The sequence below is a fragment of the Cuculus canorus genome, chromosome 5, assembly GCF_017976375.1.
Source record: "Cuculus canorus isolate bCucCan1 chromosome 5, bCucCan1.pri, whole genome shotgun sequence".
NCBI classification, from domain to species: Eukaryota; Metazoa; Chordata; class Aves; order Cuculiformes; family Cuculidae; genus Cuculus; species Cuculus canorus.
Genome location: NC_071405.1, coordinates 26,448,356 through 26,469,643, shown reverse-complemented (window position 1 = coordinate 26,469,643; position 21,288 = coordinate 26,448,356). Strand labels below are relative to the sequence as shown.

Sequence of the window (21,288 nt, the reverse complement as noted above, 5' to 3'; positions counted from 1 at the left end):
GAATTCTGCATCTGAAAACATTCTTTTCAACTTCAAGGAAATGTCTGTTTGTTGAATTGTTGTCAAAAGAGAAAACAGTCTGCTTGAAAACTTGGAAAATAAAAATAGGAAGTCTACTAGTAAAAGAATTAGAATGTCAAACAACTAAAGTACAAAAGAACGAAATTAACTTTGAGTATGCAAGACAAGCAAGGGAATACAATACGATCCCTAGCTACAGTTCTTCAGAATACTGTAACATACTTTTTGAACAAAATGATTAAATGAAGTCATTAAAGTGATAGTTTCATGCAGGGAGTTTTAAATATGAGAGAGAATTTAGCAGTCCTGTTTTTATATCTGAAACAGAGAGAATGCCATGCTTAAAGTCGTCAGCCACACTTCGCTAATGCCCAGGAAAATGAATTTGTATAGCAGTTAGAGTAGAAACGAGAAGGCACTAGACCTTTCAAATGTTATTCCAGTTTTATTTCAAAACAATGGTCTTCCTCGCTTTCAAAACATGACTTCATCATTCATTCAACATTTTATGCTACAACATATTTATTTCAGTGAGTAGTTACTCAGGCATTACACAACCAAGCAAGCAGAGCACTGGACATCCACACAAATACACCAACCAAATGGTTGGTTCTCTTCTTTGCCTTGGGCCCTATGTCTGAAAATCTGGTCTCTTTCTTCCCAGAGAAGCTATGAATAATTGGAATAGGTAAACAAACACAAATACTATACAAAACAGTAACTAAAATTCATGACTTGTCCTTCAAAGAACTGTTGAAACACATTTTATAACAAAAGGGTGTGATTTTTGTCTTATGCTCTCTTTTTTTAATTCAAACATTTGATAAACATTTAAAAGATGTCACTACCATTTCAGACTTCATCTCAGTGTACATCTAAGTGACCTCCAATAAGACATTACTCAACATTAGAAGAAATGAGATGCAACGCATCTGTTTCTTGTAAAGTACCCAAACTAAACTAAATAAGGCTTTATTTCTATACTGTAAAGCAGAAAAAGCACTTTCTTTTAGTTTGCCTTTAAAGATATGAGTTCGTATATAAAAAGAATAAAAATGCATCCTCATTTCAAACTTGGCAAACTTTTACATTAGTAACTAAGTACACATAAGTTATGCAAACATTTTAATAAAACATTCTTCAAAAACAGGTACAAACAGCAGTCCATGTTTTTTACAAGATTCATCATTTAAAAATGGGAAAAAAAAAATTCCAGTGTTATAGTAACTGAAAAACCCAGAGATGAGCCAAAGAGCAACTTAATTTATTGCTCCATTTATTATTCACTTCTGGACCCTCTTTCTGGTTGCTGTGACTTTCTTAGGTTTTGGTGAGGTCACCTTCCGGGTTCTAGTAGCTACCGCATCTGCAATTCAAACATAAAAAAATACAAGACTTTCTATAAAGTAAAATAAAGAAATAGATGAAAGAAAATACTCGCAGCTTTTAAGAGATAGATGAGCTCAAATAATTAATTTGGTTTCAGCTGGGGAGATGGGAGATATACAACAAGAAGACTTTACCAAAAATTCTGGGCACCTATTTTCTGCTGAAAAATGCATTGTACGATTCAACTTCTCAAACAGCAGCATTACAGACATTTAAGCCAATTTAATAGTTCAGCTCCACCAAAAGATGAAGAATCAGATCCTCTTCAAATCCTAAGCTTTTCCTTCCCCTCCACATGCCAACCTTTAATTTTATGGCCCCCTCCCAATATTAAGCAATTTTTGGTGCTCTTTGGACCTGGTGCTATGCTCATCGAGCTTTGTAACATGTCAAATAACTTTTTTAGGTCTAATATTCTCTTTCATTTTAATGAGTTGCAGCATATTAGAGCATTCTGAATGAAACTTCTGCAAGAGAAGGTGGAAGATACACAGATAGAAAAAAGGACGGCTTTTGTTTGTAAGTATTGAAATGTTAAATCAGATATCGGTGAAATTTTACCTATAGATTTCAAACTATTATTTGATGGTATTTTATTAACAAAGGTAATGAACAGTGCAATCTAAATAAGATTTCTAACAAATGTGGCAGGCAGGTTGTTCAAATAGACCAAACTTCGATGCAATAATAAAAAATCCCCGCACTTCGATTTTTTTCTGCCCACTAGCAGGGAAAAGACAAAAACAAAACACCATATTCAACTAGAGCAACTTTGAGAAAAAATATTACATATGATAAAAATTGCTGCTATTTTCACAAATACAGTAATAACTGCAATAAAATGTTCATATTCTAGTCACGGTATTATTTATTTATTTTATTCCTCGCTTCCTCCTTGAAGTCAGTATGTCTAACGATTAAAGTTTCTGCTTGTCAAACTATATATAACTCTATAGTTCCTGTCAACTTCTTAATCTGCATCACTGACAAAGAAAAAAAGGCAAAACTGAGTTTTATGGAAGTCCTTAAGAAAGAAACTGCTTGCATAAGACAATAGCTTTTGAGCAGTACGAGCCATTGATCATTCAAGTTTAGTGAGTAAATTTGGGGGAAAGCAAGGAAGCAGAAAACAATGTAAAACAAATCAAAATAGTCTTCAGTCTACCCAAACCCAAAGCCACACCAAGAAAAGCAAAGAACTACAGCAAACAGTTTTGTTTCCCTTTGTTCAATTTTACATAACCTCATTTGCTCTTAAAACTCTGATTTGAAATTAAAAATACAAAATTAACTTCAAAAAATTTTTCCATTCTTGAAAATGAAATGAAAATTAAAATTAAAAATGTTACTTTTTTGTCAAAAAGCACTTGCTACATTCACCAGAAAGCTATAAATAGGTTCTATCACACAATACATCTTTGATTAATAAATCCAAAAAAAAAAAAACCCGAACCAAAAATAACAAATGGCTGTGGTGATAGTCTCTCACTGAGCAGAGCAGCTTTATCAATGAAAGATCTGTTCTGGCCAACCCCTCACGCTCTTACGTTAAAATCAAATCCATTCTGGTACCTTTACAAGTACTGGTAGCTAAAAGCTACACATGCAGGTATCATAAAGCAAAGTACTAACTTAACTATGTAATTCATTCCTTCTCCCAGATAAATTCTGATTAATCTTCACATATTAGTTTATACTTTTCAAAGTCACAAAACATTTCAGCTTCTATAACTGTGAATTCTAGCAAAAGACACATCTTCTGAGTTTTCAAACTGAGTAGGTCTTAGTGGTCTGTAGGCCAAGTTATGGTGTGAACTGCATGAACTGTACCGGTTTTCCTCTCTATCCCTCCTAAGACTATTCCCTGGAATCTCTGTATTGAAACAGAAAGCAGATAATGACCAAACTTTCCTCTTCAAGAAAAACAATCTTATATTTTTCCCTTTCACTAATCTTCATTGGTTTTGACTGAGGTAAGGGATTTTTCTTCTTATGCAATCACAGATTGCATAAAAAAATGCTGCAAAGACAGGTCAAATTCATGTTCTATTATAAGAAAGACTGTCAATATGAAAATGATGACCATAGGTACGAAAATACTACAAGCATTTGTTTAGAGAGAAAAGAGAAATGAGTTATCACATATTTACATTTGTATTCTGAGAATGTATTATTTCACGCTAGTCATGGACAACACAAGCAATCAAAGCTTACTACTTCCTAATTCACTAAAAGTTTACCCATTTCTAGAGGCCTGTGCTGGAAGATGAAAAAGGAGTAGAGAGTTACCCTGTCTCTGATCTTTCCTTTACCTTTATTGCTTTAATACGTTCCTTCCAAGGCTTTTCTAATCAAATAATGATCATGATGAATCTCTCAGTGAATCTTTACAAAAAGGAAAAAAATCCTTGTCATGCTTCTATTATTCACAATTTCAAACTTAAGCAGCAGGAATATTATCTTAAACTATTTGATAAAGTTAATTATATTAAACTCAGAATGACAACTCTCAAACTATGTTCAGCTCCAAAGCCTGCCGCTATTTCAGAACTGAAGGTCTTCTGTACCAAAAAGCTCATTTGCATTTTCAAAATTAGTTAGCCTGATAATGTACATTGCCCTCCCCAAAACTTTTTTTGTGGGACAAACATCGATTCTGTTTCCAAAAACAAGAGAAGTTTTGTGTGGGCAGCACCAAATAAGGACATAAACAAAGCTATTACAAGCAAAGGAGGAGAATTTTTTATAAAGCAGATTAAACTGAATTAGGTTGAAATAGCAATTTAAATGAGGAAGAATTATATAGACAAAAATAAACCAGATGGTGTCACTGCATAGCTTGTTTTGAGATTGGAACAAAGTTCAGCAGAGGCATAAGGAGTCCCACAGGCTCTAGAGGAATTATTAGACAAGTTGACTGCGATATCTGATCCTCTCTGTATAAACAGTATTATAAAGCAACTTTACAAAAGAAACCCAGCAATACTGTGCATGGTTTTGGCCTCTATCCTTCACGACAGTTCTGAGACAAATGTGAAAAAGATATCAGGAGTGATCATAGTTTCTAGCTCTCTAACAACAAAAAAAAAGTGAATTTAACTAGTTTATCAAAAAAAAGGAAAAAAACGGGACAGAGATGTGATAGCGCATTATTTCATAGTGATCAAATGTGCAAAAGGTTGCTGCATAAATTGAGAATAATTTTCATGTCCCCAGTGGAGAGGACAACTAATAAGCTTAAAGGAAATTCATATTAGGTACTAAAAACATGCAAAGAATATACTCTGCCTTATCAAAGCTTTTTTAATAGTAAGGATAGTTTAGTATTATAAGTGGTGTTGACCAGGGATGCTTTAGAATTTAATCATAGCGGTTTTAAGAGAAAATATTGGTATATATCAAGTTTAACACAGATGTAGATAGATACAGCCTTAGGCTGGTGTATTGAGCAGATCACCTCTTAATGTTGCTTCTCATCTCGTTTGCTGACTCTACATACACTGTTGAAGAAAGACACATAAGTCTTACAAGTAAGAGAAATAAAACTGCACTTAAATCAAAAACATTAAAATTCATAAAATGACAGAGGTTCCTTTGGTAAAAATAAGCAGACACCACAGTCCCAAGTTTCCCATTTAACTGCTTTGATGGAAATAAGGACAGTGAGAGATGCTGAGCATTAAAACAGTTACAAGTCTGATTTAGTTGTTAATAGTGACTTCTAGGTTACATCATAGGTTAGAATATTTTAAAACAGAACCACATGTAGATTTTAGACTCTAGGCAAACATCAGGCAAGTGAAAAATATCTAGCAGCAGGCACAATGGAGGTCAGCAACTGCATGATTTGCATATTCTGAATTCATACCTGACAAAGACTGAGTACATGCCAGCATCTAATGTCTGAAGAGTTCCAGCAATTCTAGTCTACGCAAGCTCTTAAACTAGAATTGTAGTAATCATCATTTAACAACACAGCTAACATCCTTAGCTCTCAAAAGAAGCACATGCAGTCAAGTACATTGATCAGACACAGTAAGGTTTTCTTTCTTTAAAGAAAAATAAAAACCAAAACAAAACAACCTAATGTGTACATGCATGTGTGCGTAATCTCACACACACACTTTGCTGGATGTTTATCTCTTTAAGAAACAAATGTCAATAAAGCTGGAGAGTTGGACTATGTGGTGGAGAGTTCTCAAGTGGTTTCTGGAAGAGATGTTCTCAGACTAGTCTCCACACAGGTAGAGCTTAATCACCATTTCTGTATAGATACCAGTGTGCTGCAGCAGGACAGTCTTATAACAGAAGTGACACTTCTTTAACACTGGCAACTTCATGCTGCATATATTGAATTGCCACGGATAAACTGAGAAGTGATTAAGTAACAATGAGAAGGCCACTCTCCCTAGTCAACTGAATACAATATCGCATATGCTACTATATCGGATATCAGCACAATAAATTAATCCAAGAATATATTTTGTTACTAATTTAACTAACTAAATTTGGACTTGTAATTTAAGTGCAGTTTTATTTCTCTTACTTGTAAGACTTATGTGTCTTTCTTCAACAGTGTATGTAGAGTCAGCAAACGAGATGAGAAGCAACATTAAGAGGTGATCTGCTCAATCTGACTCAAGTATCACTTCGGTCTTGCAAAACGTGCTTCAATCACGTATCAGGTATCTGATGATATCAAATAACCAAGCCATTTTACTGGATGGATCCCTAGGAGACCTCTTCCTTCAACTGCCCCTTAAAAAGGGTTCTACAATGGAATAGAACCCATACGCTTGCTATTTGTATATGGAAGGAATAAGAAAAAAAACCAAACAGCATTAGAAACTCCAAGACTTCTTGTGTCATGATGTTTCTCCATGTTTCCATGATATTTTTTAATGGAAAAACATCAGGATGCAAGAAATCATATTTGATGATTTATGCCTGTATATTTCCTAAATATAAGATTGAATCTATGAGTGTTCTTTCAAAAAATTTAATACAAAGTTCTTCTAGATAAAACTGAAATTGATTTGCTTCTATTTGTGAAAACTGCTTTACTGAAGACAATCCAAAACACAACTGTACATACACATATAAGTCAGTAGTCACATGCAGCATGTGTTTAAGAATAGTTCTCCTTTCCACCACACAGTGATTTGCTAAAGGCATAAAGTTTAATTCAAATATATTACTTGCAATCTTGAAAAAGGTTAGTTGCCTGTAAAAACCTGAGTCACAATTTGTTTTTCTTTCCTGTAGAAGAATTTCACTTGCAAATTTTATACCCACGTTTGAATTCCAACACTTGTTCAGCAAAATGCAATATATCTTCAGGTCACAAAAAAAAACAACAAAAAATCAGACATCACTTTTATTTTTAAACTATTTAGTGCTACATGTAAAAACTATTCAGTTCCACGCATAAAGTCATTCTACAAAACCTTACGTTATGGAAAATTTTCCTCAGTTTGCTTTGGTTTGATAGTTGATTAGCAGTAAACACAAGGAAGTTCTATGAAGTGTAACAAGGAACTTAAATATACTTACATTTCAAATTTGTTTAAGTGCTAGAAGTGGTCTGAAGAGGTTGTAGAGAAATAAGCTTAAAATACAGTCTTAAAAATTACTTAAAAATAAAGACTAAGTAGAAAACCATGAGCCAAGCAGACAGAGGAGTAAATGGGAACACTCTTATACATCTCAGATGTGAATTTTGTCTCTTTTTTATCATAAGTGGCACATGTTCAAGGTGCTTCTCAGTGCATTTGTCAAAGGAAATTGCAAATTGTCAAGGAAAACCGTTGTTCAGGAAGAACATAAAAGATATATTTTGTTTGTACCTAATTTATTTTAATCTTCCTATCCGTAATACTTAAGGATCTTTAAATCTAAAAATCACGTCCTACCACTCTTCTTCTAATGTAAATAGCTCTTGAAAATCCTCAAACAATTTTGGGGATGGCCGTAAAAAGACAGATCACTTCACAGTGTGCCTACATATACTTAATGCAAAATACAGAAGCGAGTATTAAGATGACTGACAGCAGTATTTCTCTGCTCTAAAACCTGAATCTTCCTGTTTATTTCTAGATTCAACACAGCAGCACATGCTTTTAACTTCTAAAACCAAATCACATAATAACTATACCAGAAAATTTAACTTGCAACGTTCCTGGGTCAGGTAAGGGAGGACTAAGAACAGCACAGAAAGACACAGACTTTTTGGCAACTAGTCACTTAGACAGATACATTGCCTTAAGATCTAACACCCACTTACTCTGTTAGAGATACCAGTCAATACCAAACCTTTCAGAAGAAGGAACAAATAACAGTTAGAACTATTGTACAATAAAGGTTTTGCTGAAAACGTTTGTATTTGGTTATAAAATTAAGAGGAAAAATCCATCTATAATGTGGGCATTAGCATGGAGCAAAAAGTAACAAGTGGCACCATAAAGAAGCTCAAAAAACATGATTTGCTTTCTCTTAAAGCTTGATCACAAGGCCAGTAATTTTGTAAATATAAACGTGAGCCTAAGTGTAGGTTTAATACAATGTAAACTAATAAATCTTCCTTGAATTAAGAAAAAAAAAGATTTCTAAGACAATAACGCAGATACTGATTTATGCAAAGCCATGCAATGTAAATAAACATAAGGCTAAATACCTATTAATAAAGAAATACTATTAAACCTCCATTATGGAATGTTTTCTGACCAATCCATCAGTGTGACTGTTTTCGTATCAGAGTGTTTTTATACTGCAAGAGTAACCAAAGACCCCAGTTAAGGCCTTACTATGCTAGACACTATCCAGCAATGCAGACATTGCACAACTCATACCCCTAGCAGTATTGACTAATAAAGTGCGTTAAAAAAAATAGGACTTTCATTTTCATGTCTAATTTAGTATTTCTCTCTATGTTGTCTTAATTAATAAACCCCAAATCTGTTTAAAAAAACCTCACACAAAATAAAGAAGGCTGTTGTAAAAACCTTCTATTCTAAAAATTCTATATCTCTATATTCTATATTCTAATTTGAATGAAAAACAATTTAAGTATAGCACAAAACTGTGTACATCTTATTTTGGAAGTACAACACAGCCTGTTTCTTGAAACCTTTCTGAAATACTGTTTCTAAAAAGAAGAGTCTAACATTCTTGCTTGACAACTCCAGAAACACTGATGGCTGACATGATTGAAAGAGACTGCCTTACTGAACTCATCTGAAGTGGCCACTCTTACACTGAGCACAACCAGGGGGAGCAGATGGAAGAAGCAAGAATTTCAAGATGCACGTGTATTCACAGTGCCATTCTCTCTTCCATCTCTACTGAGCCTGGGAGCTCCCCAGCCCCTGATGAAGCAGACTTCATTACTGGCAGAGCCCCTGTAGCGACTGAGCATTTGGGTGCACGCAAACTGCTGCATGGCTGATCAGGATGTTTTTGGGACAACTGATCTTTTGGACTGGATTAGACAGACTGCATAGTCAGATGTGGTTAATGCTAATTAGCCAAATAGTGAGAGGCTGTACGGCTCTTCTTGCCCCTCTTTTAAGTCCAAACGCTCATGAGATGTTGTTTGTACATCTAAAGAGTAACCCCCGTCCAGCTATATCTATCCCCTTTTAGAAACCAATAAAATAGCATTTCAAGAACTTTTAAAATGCTCCTATATGATTAAACTTAAATTTCTATAATTAAAACGTATAAAAAACCTGTCCATTTTATCAGACAGTAAAGTCTAGGATATTTTTTTCAGTTACAGGATTAATCACATAACGGAGAAACAAGTCCTTGGTAACACAAAACCAGTCAGATTTGGAAACAGTTTTAAATTGAAAATAGCCAATCATTATAAAAATACTTATCAAAAGTATCAAAATCATAAGATTATGAAACAGTTGCCCTTTCCTTGAACACAGATTTATGAATCATGTAATAAGTGGCAAAGTTTTTACTTCCAAATTTGGAGATAACAAAATGAGTAAGTACATGTATCACTTTTCACCTGAAATCATTTGATATACACCCCCTACTTGGTATTCATTAAATTGGGTAGTACAAAAAGGTGAAATTAGAACCATTTCACCTGTAACTCTATTGAATTGGCAGGAGGAGGTTTGAATTTTAGCTTATGTCCATCATTCATTTTTACCCAGTGGATGCTGAAAATATTTATAGCCTCCCAAATAACTTTACTTAGCCTGAAAAAACTTAGCATTTACAAAAAGCTGATGCTAACACTCAGATTGCAATTCCTCGAGTTCTTTTTCATCTCTGCCTATGAGAATTCAATCTACAATTCCAGGAAAAAAGAAGCTTAATATATAAAATAAAATGAAACGAAAGTATATTCTGCTTATGTGTATCAAATCACAAACAGAAAATGGTCAGCTGTGTTAAGTATTTTGTTATAAGATCTTAAATAAAACCTAAAATGCTAAAGCTATGAATAAGAGTCAGTGTCATATCAAGTAACTGTGTTTCCTTGGAAGTCTAATCAACACTTTTTCAGCCACTGACAGCCTAGAAAATTCAAAATAATTGAAGTCAACAATTCAAAAGGCATTCAAGTAAGAGAAATAATCACTGATTTTAATGATCAGAATTCTTGAATGCGAATAGCTGAAAATGAGCAGAGCAGTATCACCTTCTGGAACAACATTAACTTAACTACTTTATTTTGTACCATACTGTGAGTACTAAGGTAAATCTATAACTTAAACAATAACATTACTGTCTTTGAAATGTTACATTTTCCTATACTCCACACTCCATCAAGTTTTTTTACATAGGAAGATTTGTTTTGGGGTAGACTCCAGTGCCACTGAAAATACTTTTCCAATTACTTGAGTTCAGTTCACATCTACATGGAAGAGTTGGAAGGTTAGATCTGGAAATGTTTTGACTGGACACTCACCATAAGCTCACCCTATACAGATCTACTGAAGATTTCTGAACTTGGACTTACAATAATCCTACTTTACTTGTCTGTGACTTTTTCCAGACATCCCTGAAACTATGCCAAATTATCTGAAATGTAGCTTCAGCATTTTCTGTACTTATAGCTGATCCTCTCCTCGACTTTAAATACACTCACTTTCGGAAACTGCTGCTGCTAGGCCCTGGCTCTAACACTGATGAGGAGGTCCTGAGGAATCAGCATATTCTGACAGTGAATTGGACAAGATTGAAGGACAAAAATGAGAACGGAAGAGAGAATGATGGCAAAAGAATGGGGTGCAACCACCAATTTTTATCAACTAGCATTTATATCAGCTTTAGGCAGTACCTAATTGGAGAGTATACCTTTCTGATGCAGAAAGTTTAAATATTTCAATTTTATTAGTTAATCTAAAAACAAAATATGAAAGATAAAAAGCACTTGAACTGGTAAAGGTAAATGGTTTTATTTGGTACTGTGGCCATGTGGCAGGGTTTTGGTAAGCTGGAGTAGGCTACAGGGGTGGCCTCTGTGGGAAGAGGCCAAGTGCTGTCCTGTACCCAATACAGTCCGTTCCAGCTGGCCCTAAAACTAATCCACTGTAGGCAAAATTTGAGCCCAACTGGTTTGTGGCACCTCTGTGAAAATGTTTAAGAGAGGGTGAAAAACACTGGACAGGTAGGAGGTGATGGTACAGGAAGAAGAGTGAAAAACAGCAGAGGGAGCGTCAAGGTCAGAGGAGGAAAAGGTGGTGGTGCTCCACAGAACTGGAGCAGATATGTCCTGTAGGTCATGAGGAACCCAGGATTGAGCAAATATACCCTGCAACTCATGGGAGAGCTCACGCTGGACCAAATGGATATTTTCTGAAGGAACTGGAGCACATTTTTTTCTCTGAAGGACTGCAGCACAAGAGAGAGAGCCCACACTGGCATAAGGAAAAGAAATGTGAGGCGGAAGGACCAGCAAAGAGAAAATGCTACGTACTGACAATAACACACTTCCATTCCATACCCCTGCACCGCTGACAGAGTGGGGCAGAAGAGTCTAGAGTGAGGAAGTCAAGTTTGAGAAAAGAGGAATGAAATACATTGTTTCACTGTTTGCCTTTATCACTATACAAATTTATTTTAATTGGCAATAAACGAAATTAATATTCTGTAAGTTGAGGCTCTCTTGTTCACAGCAGTAAGCAGCAAGCAATCTCCTCATCTTTGTACTGACTCATGAGTTTTCTTGTCCTATTTTTTCCTTCTGTCCCACCGATGAAGTTTGGCCCTTAGCCAGTGTTAACCTACCACAACCGTACATGTGACTGCGAGAAAGATCTTTTGACTTACTAGAAATAGCCTTTTTTTTTTCCGGGCTTCCTGAATCTTCCCTTTCTGCTTCAGTGCTCTCATTGGTTGCAGCTGCTGCCTTTCTCTTTCTCTGGGGAAAAAAAGAAAAAAGGGCAACTGAACTCAAGAGCATAAAAGACCACACAAAGGAGAAAATATCTTACCCCCACAAGGTATTCACCTATTCTAAGCATTATTTCTTCATATACTATAAAACATCTCTGGCTGTAGAGAAAATTTACCCATATATTTATGCAAAAATACCAGTACTAGGCAATCGACAATTTAAAAGTTCAGTTCCCCTATCTGCAGATCACACTAGGAGTTGAAATTTTAATGTATGAAAACACAAGTTTTCATGATCAAAACCCATTCTTTTAATTTATATTGAATAACTGTCACAAAAGGAGCAATCTGAAAAATCTTAAAGAACACAGGAAAGCATTTTACCCAAAGTTGATGTTAATTGCTTTTTTTTAAAAAGCAATTACACCTCATTAAATTCAAGTTTATCTGGATCCTTGCTTCTTAAGGCTTTCTTTGCACAGCTTAAAAGTAGCTAACACCCACTGACAGTATATTATTTTTTTTTTTAATAGCAACTATGGGTTCTGTTCCAAAGAGTGGTAATCTGAAATCTATTCAATGTGCATTATCTTTAAACCTCTAAATGGACAGAACTGTTATCACCTCTGTATTACAATTAATCTCACTATTGCAAAGTATTCTTAAGGTGGTCATAGAAGGACTTTTTTTAGCTCCACGTGACTTTTGCGAAGGATGAGTCGACCTGTATGTGTACTAGACACAGGTGATAACTTTGAAGACCATTGGGAGATTTCACCTTTTCCTTCTTTATTTTTTTTTCATTTGTGTGAGACCAGAGCTTTACTAATACAGCTTCAGAAGTGGTTACAACTTCACATAGCTCATGAGAGAAGGGGAGAGTGCATTACATCTTTCCTTTCCAAAGTGTTGCTTCATGATTACCATCAACCCTGCTGGGCTGAACAGATTGGTTCGATAATTACATACAATAACTGCAGTGGGCAGGTAACCCTCAGCTGGCACAGGGCAGCTCCCCTGTGAGAACTTCCATATGCAAACTGCACTGATGGAGTGCATTAGGTACATCTTTCCTGCCGGTGCACAGGCCTGATTACCGCCAGCCAAGACTCCAAGGTTAGCATGTCAGCAGATTTGTGATGCATTAGGCAGGAATAAACACAGACACTTTTGTTCATTCTGACCAAAATTAAGGAGGACTATTTCAGTGCTGTAGTGCTTTTATATGAAAAAGAATGCATTGCTTCCAATTGTACTAGAAAACATTTTAAATGCTCATCAGAAAAACAGATATCCAATACATGCTACGCAAAAGCAAAATACATTTATCTTGTTTCCAAGCTTATTTAATAAAAAGGAGTTTCTTAATCTTGATGCAGGTGAGTTACACAGCAGCTGAAATAAGGCAGCATTCATCTGACAAAAGCAACACATGCACATCTGAAGCTGAATATTAGAAGGAACTACAACTAGCAAGATCCATACTTTTCTGGTTTAGTTTACTCCCACTACTTCCTAGCAACTCTTCAGCACTAAACAAAAGGAAGATGTGGTCCCTGCACTAAATAATTTAGTCAAGAGTTCCAGATACTTCTCTCAACACATGGAACTGTTACTTTTTTGTTTTGCTAGAACTGCTATAAAATACCACACACACAAAAAAAAAAAAATCTCCCCAGAAAGAACTCCAGCAGAAATGTGGACTGTGTTTCATTCACTTACACATCTGGGGAAACTTGAATCATGTACAGAAAATAAAATGTTGACTTTTAATATAGCAGACATCTGTGAGTTCTAGCTAGATACAAATACTGGAGAAAGAAATTCTAGAACAACCATGTTTATATGCAATATATAGCGCATGTTATGGCTCAACTACGTATATGAGCTGCAAGGACAGGAGAATCCTACATCCTAAGAACTTATATACCCAGAAGGTAAATGTCCTGTCTCTAACTATGAAACAGCATCGTATCAGAACAACAAATAACACTGTTTCAAGAAAGTATTATGGTAGATTGCCCCAAAGGAACTGAAGAGTAAGTGTCTTAAGACCTGTTGCAATGAAAATATCAGTACATACAATAAATATACTATATATGAGGTCACCATCTTCAAGGGTGGATGCCAGACTGTAGTTTTCTTTTCCAAGTTAGACATTAAGCATGCCAAAAGAAATTCAGCATGTGATGAAAGATACTGGCTTTCAGATGCTACTGATCAATGGTAAACTATCTTTACGGAAACCAGTTTCTAATAGAGTTTGTAAATAGAGCTTGTCTTTAAAACACTGAGTCATCAAGTCGAGCTTCCTGTCACAGTTGAAAACACATATAATTTTAGTTGTTCTTAATTTCTTCCTCTATGTATCTAAGTGTCCAGCTATTCTCAACTAACATCTATTGTCTTCCTAGCCTCTAAACTTCTGATACTTGGACAAAAAAACCTAGTAGCGCGAGTTCCCAAATACTTATTCAGGAAGCAGACAACATGCTGAAGACCCTCCTTCCATTCATTCCTTAAGAAAAGTGCAAAATACAACCTTGGAAGGAGGACTGACAGAATCTATTCTTCTACCCTAGCTTACAACACAGTTGTTACAAGGCCTAGAGACTCCAACAGAGAAGGAAGAGTCATCTGTCTTGGTATTTGGTCAAAAGCAAGCAGGCTATGTGAACTTGATTTCAAGCAATCAATCTTATTCTGTCTGTACACTATAGCAGGAGCTGGCATGAAGTAGCTAGCGTAAAGTCCACCTCAATAAGAAAAGGATAGCTGAAAACATTTAGCCAAATGGGCCAGTAACATTCATTTTATATAAAGTGCTTGAACATATGCTGACCATGCACATGGTTCCTCAAACTGAAAAAACAAAAATCTAACTGCAAATTCCTGCTACTAGGCAAAAACCTACGGAGAAGTACTATTCCACCCTTTGGGGGGGGTTTTGACTGATATTCGATAGAGAAATAAGATGCTTGAAGTTTTATTACATTGGAAATGTGCACCAGCCACCTCTGCTGGACAAGGACATTAAAGGTCACACATGTTGACTCTGCAGCAGGCCAACTTTTCAGCAAAGAAAGCAGACAACCACTAAAAACAGACTTATTTTCCCCCTCTAACCCCAAAACATAGGTCTTGAGCCATGTCAATTCACAAGGGAATCAGAAGAATTTGTGCTAATGAACTCTCCTTTTAGACAGATCTTTACATTCAGTTCAGTATCAAATATTAGCATAAAGACCCTAACTGCATGATTTTAACCGAAGTACTATTTACTGTGCAAAAAAACGTAAGAAAAGCTGGACATACATCCTCAGAAGACTTAAACCCTGTAACTTTTGTGCTTTTTGCCCAACTTTAACACACTGCTGATCATGTCAGTAAGCAGGTAGAATTCAAGTACCACTATCTTGTATTATAATTCCTAGGTCCCTGGCTAAAAGAACCAATAAACTACCCACCTGCCATTAAGAAATCCAAATAAACAAGGAATAAATGCAGTTTGAAGTACAGGCTAATAATTATTGTTCCATACGGTTGGACTCCATGATCTTAAAGGGCTTTTCCAATCTAAATAGTTATATGATTCTATGGTTTTTTATTGTTATAATAAACCATTTTAAGTTATAATATCCCTCAGGCTTAAAAAGTTTGTATGCTGTATTCAAATGGGAGTCCAAATCTATAGCTTAAGGTTTCTTAAATACAAAGAATAAAATACTCCTAGCCTGCCAATACAGTTAAGACTCATAAATAACATATTAGATCACAGTGAATTCAATATGTGAATTCCAGAATCAACTACTACGCATAACAATGTATACTTAAAACTAAGTTTTGAGAAAGTCATGGAAAGGAAACTAATCTGAAACAAAAACTAGTTTTATTTTACTTTACATGTTTTTTTTGACCCATCTGGAGTTTCACTAATTTAACAAAAATACCAGTAAATTAACTGGATATTCATCTGTTGAAATGTCATTACAACTATACATACACATTCTGTTACCCAAGATATTATCTATAATGAAAGTACACCTATAAACATCATTCTGTATTAAGATTTAATAACAATTAATGAAGTTAAATTAGACAGATAACGCACAAGTGTAGGACAAACATTTCACCATTTGCTCATTTCCTACTGGATGCAGTTATGACATCTACTTCTAATACTCTTTAAATCTTTAGCTCAAAAAATGCATTAAAAACCAACGAATTTTCAGAGTAAAAACCTTTTGCATGGGATTTGTTTGCAAGTCTTCATTCTCTGCCAAGCCAAAGTCAAGTATTCCATCATCTTTTTGCCCAATGGCTTTAAGTCCTTGCAGAAGTATTTCTCGGAAATGCTGATAAACAGGTTTTTCTTCATAGCTCAGTAGCTTCACCTTTTCCATATACTTGGCTATTTCATCTAAATAAATGGTACTTCCAATTAATTTCTATTTGAAAACATTTTAATCATTCATTTTTACCACCAAAGAATGAAAAACTATGCATGCACTAGTTATGCCATTTTTAAATAGTTATTTATAAATTCATAATTATGACTTTACTATAACGCATTTTAGGAAAAAAATTATACCAAGGTTCATTACCCAGTGATGACAGCATCACTGTTTTTCATACATTTCTTGCAATGAAGAAAACAGTCAGTCATAAAAAACTTAATAGGCCAATCTTCACCAATGAACACTTGCTTACATGGTATTCCTTATGCCTACATTTAAAAATGCTAAAAAAAACCCCTCAATTTTACTTCAGAACTTCATCAGTTCAAGACTGAAGCATATATTTTAAAAAAAAATATATGAAGCATTTGACCACTGAAAAACTAGATAAGTCACACTTGGCAGAGAAAACTCCTCTGATCACTACAAATAGCCACAAATAACTAAATATTGAAGATCCAAAGAAAGCATATGTCTAAGAGTCAGGTTTCAAGCAAGCAAAAAAAAAAAAAACAACAAACTACTCAGCAAGTCACCAATGCCACACAGAAACAATCTAGACTACTAGTTACTAGTTTGCATTACTTTATATTTTGAAGCTTAGAATTCAGTTGTGAAAAATCAACTTATACATTTCACATTTGCAAATACTTAATAGTGTCTCTAAAAATAGAATCTATACTTCTCCTAATCAACAATCTAATTTATGCTAATTTGTTGTTGCTGATAAAAGAAAAATAGGTAAAACTTCAGTAAATAGAGAGGACATAAAGAAGTAACAGATTAGAGTACAATGCCTGAGATGCATCTCTCAGTAATAAAAAGATACTGAGATCTGACAACTCCTCACTTTTTGCAGCAACTGAATTGAACAGTTATTTGAATACAGATTAGCACAGCTTTCCCTTGTACATACACAAAGCGCTCCATGCAAATATGAATTTCAGAGCTTCTACCCACTGTTTATAGTTGTCTACAATTTGCTGATGTCATCCAAACAGATTGATGGCTTTATTACATATTTTTTATAAAGGAAAAAGGACATTAAATCAAATTATTAAAGAATGCTTACCACAGGGTACAAACCAAAGTATTTTAATTTAAATTATCTCCTCTCACCTGGTTTATTTTTTCCAGGAAAGCATTTGTCCATCAAAACTGAAATATTATCTCTACACCTGAAAAACAAAATTATTCAAAACTGTTGTTTCTTTCAAAGTCTGAATCTTGCCTTGTTCTGATAAGCTCACAGAGTACCTAGCTTAGACCACTATTCGAGACAGGAAACACTGCTAGATAAACCTTTGGTACAACATACTACAGCCATTTCTAGGAAGCGGCCATTTGAGAACCTGACAAACGCCAGGCAGGCTACCTGAAAGTACAGGTACTACAACAAGTTCTTGTTCAACGGTTCCCGATTATTATAAAAGCAAGCAAGTAAGAAGACAAAGGAATGCAACAGTGAGGGAAAGGGGCAAAACAATAAAAAATTTTAAAAAAAAATCCCACATTAGTACCCCTCTAGCTGGAACGATGCTCAAAAACGTTTAAGATCCACCTTCACTTCTCATCTCAGCCGCTGACTTCAGAGCATGGTGTAATAAAGGCTACTCATACTCCATGCTTCAGCTCTTTCTGTAAAGCAGGACTAATGGTTATCTGCATACTGATAATAGTGCTTTTTTCCTTCAACCATAGCAGTATTCTAAAGCGCCAGTACTGTGGTGGATAACTAACCATCTCACATATAGAAAAGACGAGAGCAGAAAAGTACAAGCAAAGTTTAATTACAGGCCAAGGATATGAGGCACAGTGAAGGAAAACTAAGAGGCATACAAAACAATAGCTTGCTAACGGAAGGGAATATACTGAAAGTACAAAGCATTTCTACATTCTAAGACATTTCCATTCCTATTTTCAGTTTCAAAAGCAAAAGAAAATAAGTAGTTTCTCACCTGATTTTTGAGTCTCTGACAAAATTTGGATCTTTCAAATTATCCTCCCATGGTAGATGGCCACTAAGCCAATGCACCATACAATAACCCAAGATCTCCAGATCTCCACGTCTCGATGGTGCTAGACATATATGCAGACATAAAAAATGAACCATAAGAGCAGCTAACAAAGCACATACAGTTTAACAATAGTTAAAATTTGTAAATATGTTAAGTCTATAGAAAGAAAACACTAACAGTGTGGCACTCTCCTATCTGTTACTTATTTCTTTATTTTAGTGCAAAAGAAAGTAAGGAAAAATTTTGTTCCTACATCTGGAAGGATAACTTCATTTTCAAGTCCCCTATCAATCTCTTTCTTCTGCTCAAGGGTATGACATGCTGCAGTTATGCCAATTTGGGAAGCTTTTTAAGTACTCAGATTGTGGAAAAAAAATAGAGCAAGTTAGTGAAATGATTGACTTTCTGTTCAAAACAGTTTTTACTTCCCTTCGTCTATAAAAAGGTAATAGTGCTAAAACCCTAGCTCCTGAAAAAAAAAATATTCCATAATGCTGAAATATTTCATGTGCCCTGAAAACTGAACAGAGGGCAGTAAGTGATCAAATCCCTAAGCCTTGAGAAAAAAACAACATAAAAACAACCCATATGTACACTGACCACAGACTATGCTAGAAGTATAAATCTGCAAATCAAGCCACCTTTGTCCATGTTCCATTTTAAACACAGGTGCAACATTTCATCCTGAAGTAAATAATTCTCAACAACCAATATTTTAGCAGGACACACTTTTATACTAATAAAACAAAATTTAAGAATGAAGAAAAAAAGTGATGTTCACCATAACAGACACACAGCCTGTCTTTTTCATGTTCAACTACTTGCCTCTTAATGTTCAGTGACTATAGGCATAAATGAAGTTTTGTGTAAGTCTCCTAAATATTAAGCTATAAACAAGAATATTGTGCATCTTTGCCAAATATGAAGGAACAATGTTCACACCAGTAACAGAAACTATTTATGTCCTGAAAACAGAGCCTGTTTTTCTATTACAATCACATAAGCAATATTCCACTTCTACTCAGTTAATAAAAATTATACTAAACATTTTAACAGACTTTATAAATCAATTAAATCTATTTAACAGTTACATTAAAAATACAGTAAATTAATATCAGAGTAAAAGTCAGTAAATGGAAAAAAAAATGCCAGCATAATCTCTAAAGAAAAAAAAAAAGTTTTATAGATTCAGAAGCCTGATTGTTTACAAAACTCAATGCAGCAAATAATGTCTTTTTTACTTATAAAACGAATGCACAAATGCTTATTTCTGAGTTTTATGTCCTTACCCACACCCTTGTGTGCATCAATACTGGTATATTCAATAGTTCCATCATGGCACCTTTTAGGATCTTCTTTATATACTTTGTGAACTCCTTCAGGACAGTATCGGTAGGCTAGTCCATAATCTACTAAGTATACCTAGTAATTTCCACAAAGAATTCTAATATTAAAGAACTATAAATACAAAACCCATGCAAATAATAAATGTAGCTCCCAACCTTTCTCAGAACTTCTTAAAAAGTAGTAAAAACAGTGAGGTTTTCAACTTTAACAGATCCTTTCTCAGTATTTTATTGAGATTACTACGTATGATTTGAAAACCACACGTCAGATAGGTTTTGTTGTTTTCCATATAGCAGTCTAATCCGGAAGTAGTTTAGTTTCTCAGTGATGTAGAGGACCAGTGCACTAAAACAGTCAGTTATTACCAGTGAGATTAAGTGCCCAAAAAAAGAAAAAAAATCATTCTGAAACTCTGATATGCATTGTTTGAATAGTAAATACAGTTAAAAATGCAGAAAAATGGAAGACTTCCATAAATCAAGTGGAACAATAAACACTTTAAAGACCAATTTTTCCAAGCAACAGAACACTTATTTGATGGATTTCTTGAACAAAGAAATGAAGTAACAATGCAGACAGGCAAACATAATTTACCAGCGTGCTATATAATTTTACGCTTCCACCTGCAAATACTTATTCAAAAAAAAATATCCTCTCAATCTTGAGAATTTCTCTACAATATTATTTAGGGCAAATAGTCAATTTGATAACTGTCCAGCAAAATGCATTAAAAAGAATTGTAGAATACTAACTAGATATAAATGTCAAGCAGAAATAATGTTACCATATACAGTCTTAAAAATGAGCTTCTGCTAGATTTCACTGGTTCAAAGCACTTCCATGTGTTGTCAAAGAGAAGGTTAAAAATATGAGGAATAAAATGCATCAGAAATACCTGATTAGGGTTCTTGTAACTCAGAAGAAGGTTTGAGGCTTTGATGTCTCCATGCACATATTCATACTCATGGACATATTCCAGAATATCAAGCTAACAAAACAAAATAAGTCATATAAATGCAGTACCCAGCTCCACCCAGCAGAGGACCTGTACTTAGTACAAAAGCGCAATTAAACTGAGAACTTACACACGGAAGTCAGATTGCAAAAATACTTTTTAAACTTACTATCCTCAGGCCTAATTGTAGTACAGTTTTATGGGGAAATCGCTTTGCATTTTCTTCATACATTTTCTGAAGATCTCTGCCAAATCGGTCCATTATCATAAATCGATAACTAAATTCAAGGGGGAAAAAAAAAAAAAAAAGCAGGTTACTGCACTGTATTTAGCAAAGTGCTTTATCTGTTAATTGTACAAATTACTGATTGAAAACATCTCCTTCAAAAGATAAATTGCATGTACAATGAAAACAATTATATGGTAAATATTTCACCTTTTTTTTTTTTTTTTAGATGTTATACAGCAATTCTTAATGTTTTTACATGAGCTAATCAAAAGCTTGTCCATCAAAAAAAAGTTCTTTATTCATGACTAGTTATAAAATACATTAACAAGTACCTTCAGAGAAAATACCTGTATTGTAATTCACTGTGGGTAAAACAAAGTATCAATTAGAGAAATACTTATTTTACCAAGTGACCTACCATTGTTACTTTACAAAGTTAGTTTCTTGAAATCTGCTACCATCTTCTTTTAACTTATTATTAGAAACAAAAATCTATCACTTGCCAGAGCT

At 34.6% G+C, this 21,288-nt stretch overlaps 1 protein-coding gene across 3 annotated transcripts in view; it reads right to left on the bottom strand.

Annotated features, from left to right (window-relative positions):
* Nucleotides 1–456: 456 nt before the first annotated feature.
* Nucleotides 457–21,288, bottom strand: part of VRK1 (VRK serine/threonine kinase 1) — a 32,770-nt gene continuing 11,938 nt past the window's right edge. For all 3 annotated transcript variants that reach the window (XM_054068367.1, XM_054068369.1, XM_054068368.1), the window contains 8 exons: nucleotides 20,719–20,827; nucleotides 20,490–20,582; nucleotides 19,537–19,669; nucleotides 18,188–18,308; nucleotides 17,349–17,407; nucleotides 16,014–16,192; nucleotides 11,707–11,797; nucleotides 457–1,387 (listed from right to left, as the gene is read on the bottom strand). In XM_054068367.1, the coding sequence (XP_053924342.1) occupies nucleotides 1,305–1,387; nucleotides 11,707–11,797; nucleotides 16,014–16,192; nucleotides 17,349–17,407; nucleotides 18,188–18,308; nucleotides 19,537–19,669; nucleotides 20,490–20,582; nucleotides 20,719–20,827 (868 nt within the window). In that variant the 3' untranslated portion in view covers nucleotides 457–1,304. The remainder of the gene's footprint in view (nucleotides 1,388–11,706; nucleotides 11,798–16,013; nucleotides 16,193–17,348; nucleotides 17,408–18,187; nucleotides 18,309–19,536; nucleotides 19,670–20,489; nucleotides 20,583–20,718; nucleotides 20,828–21,288) is intronic.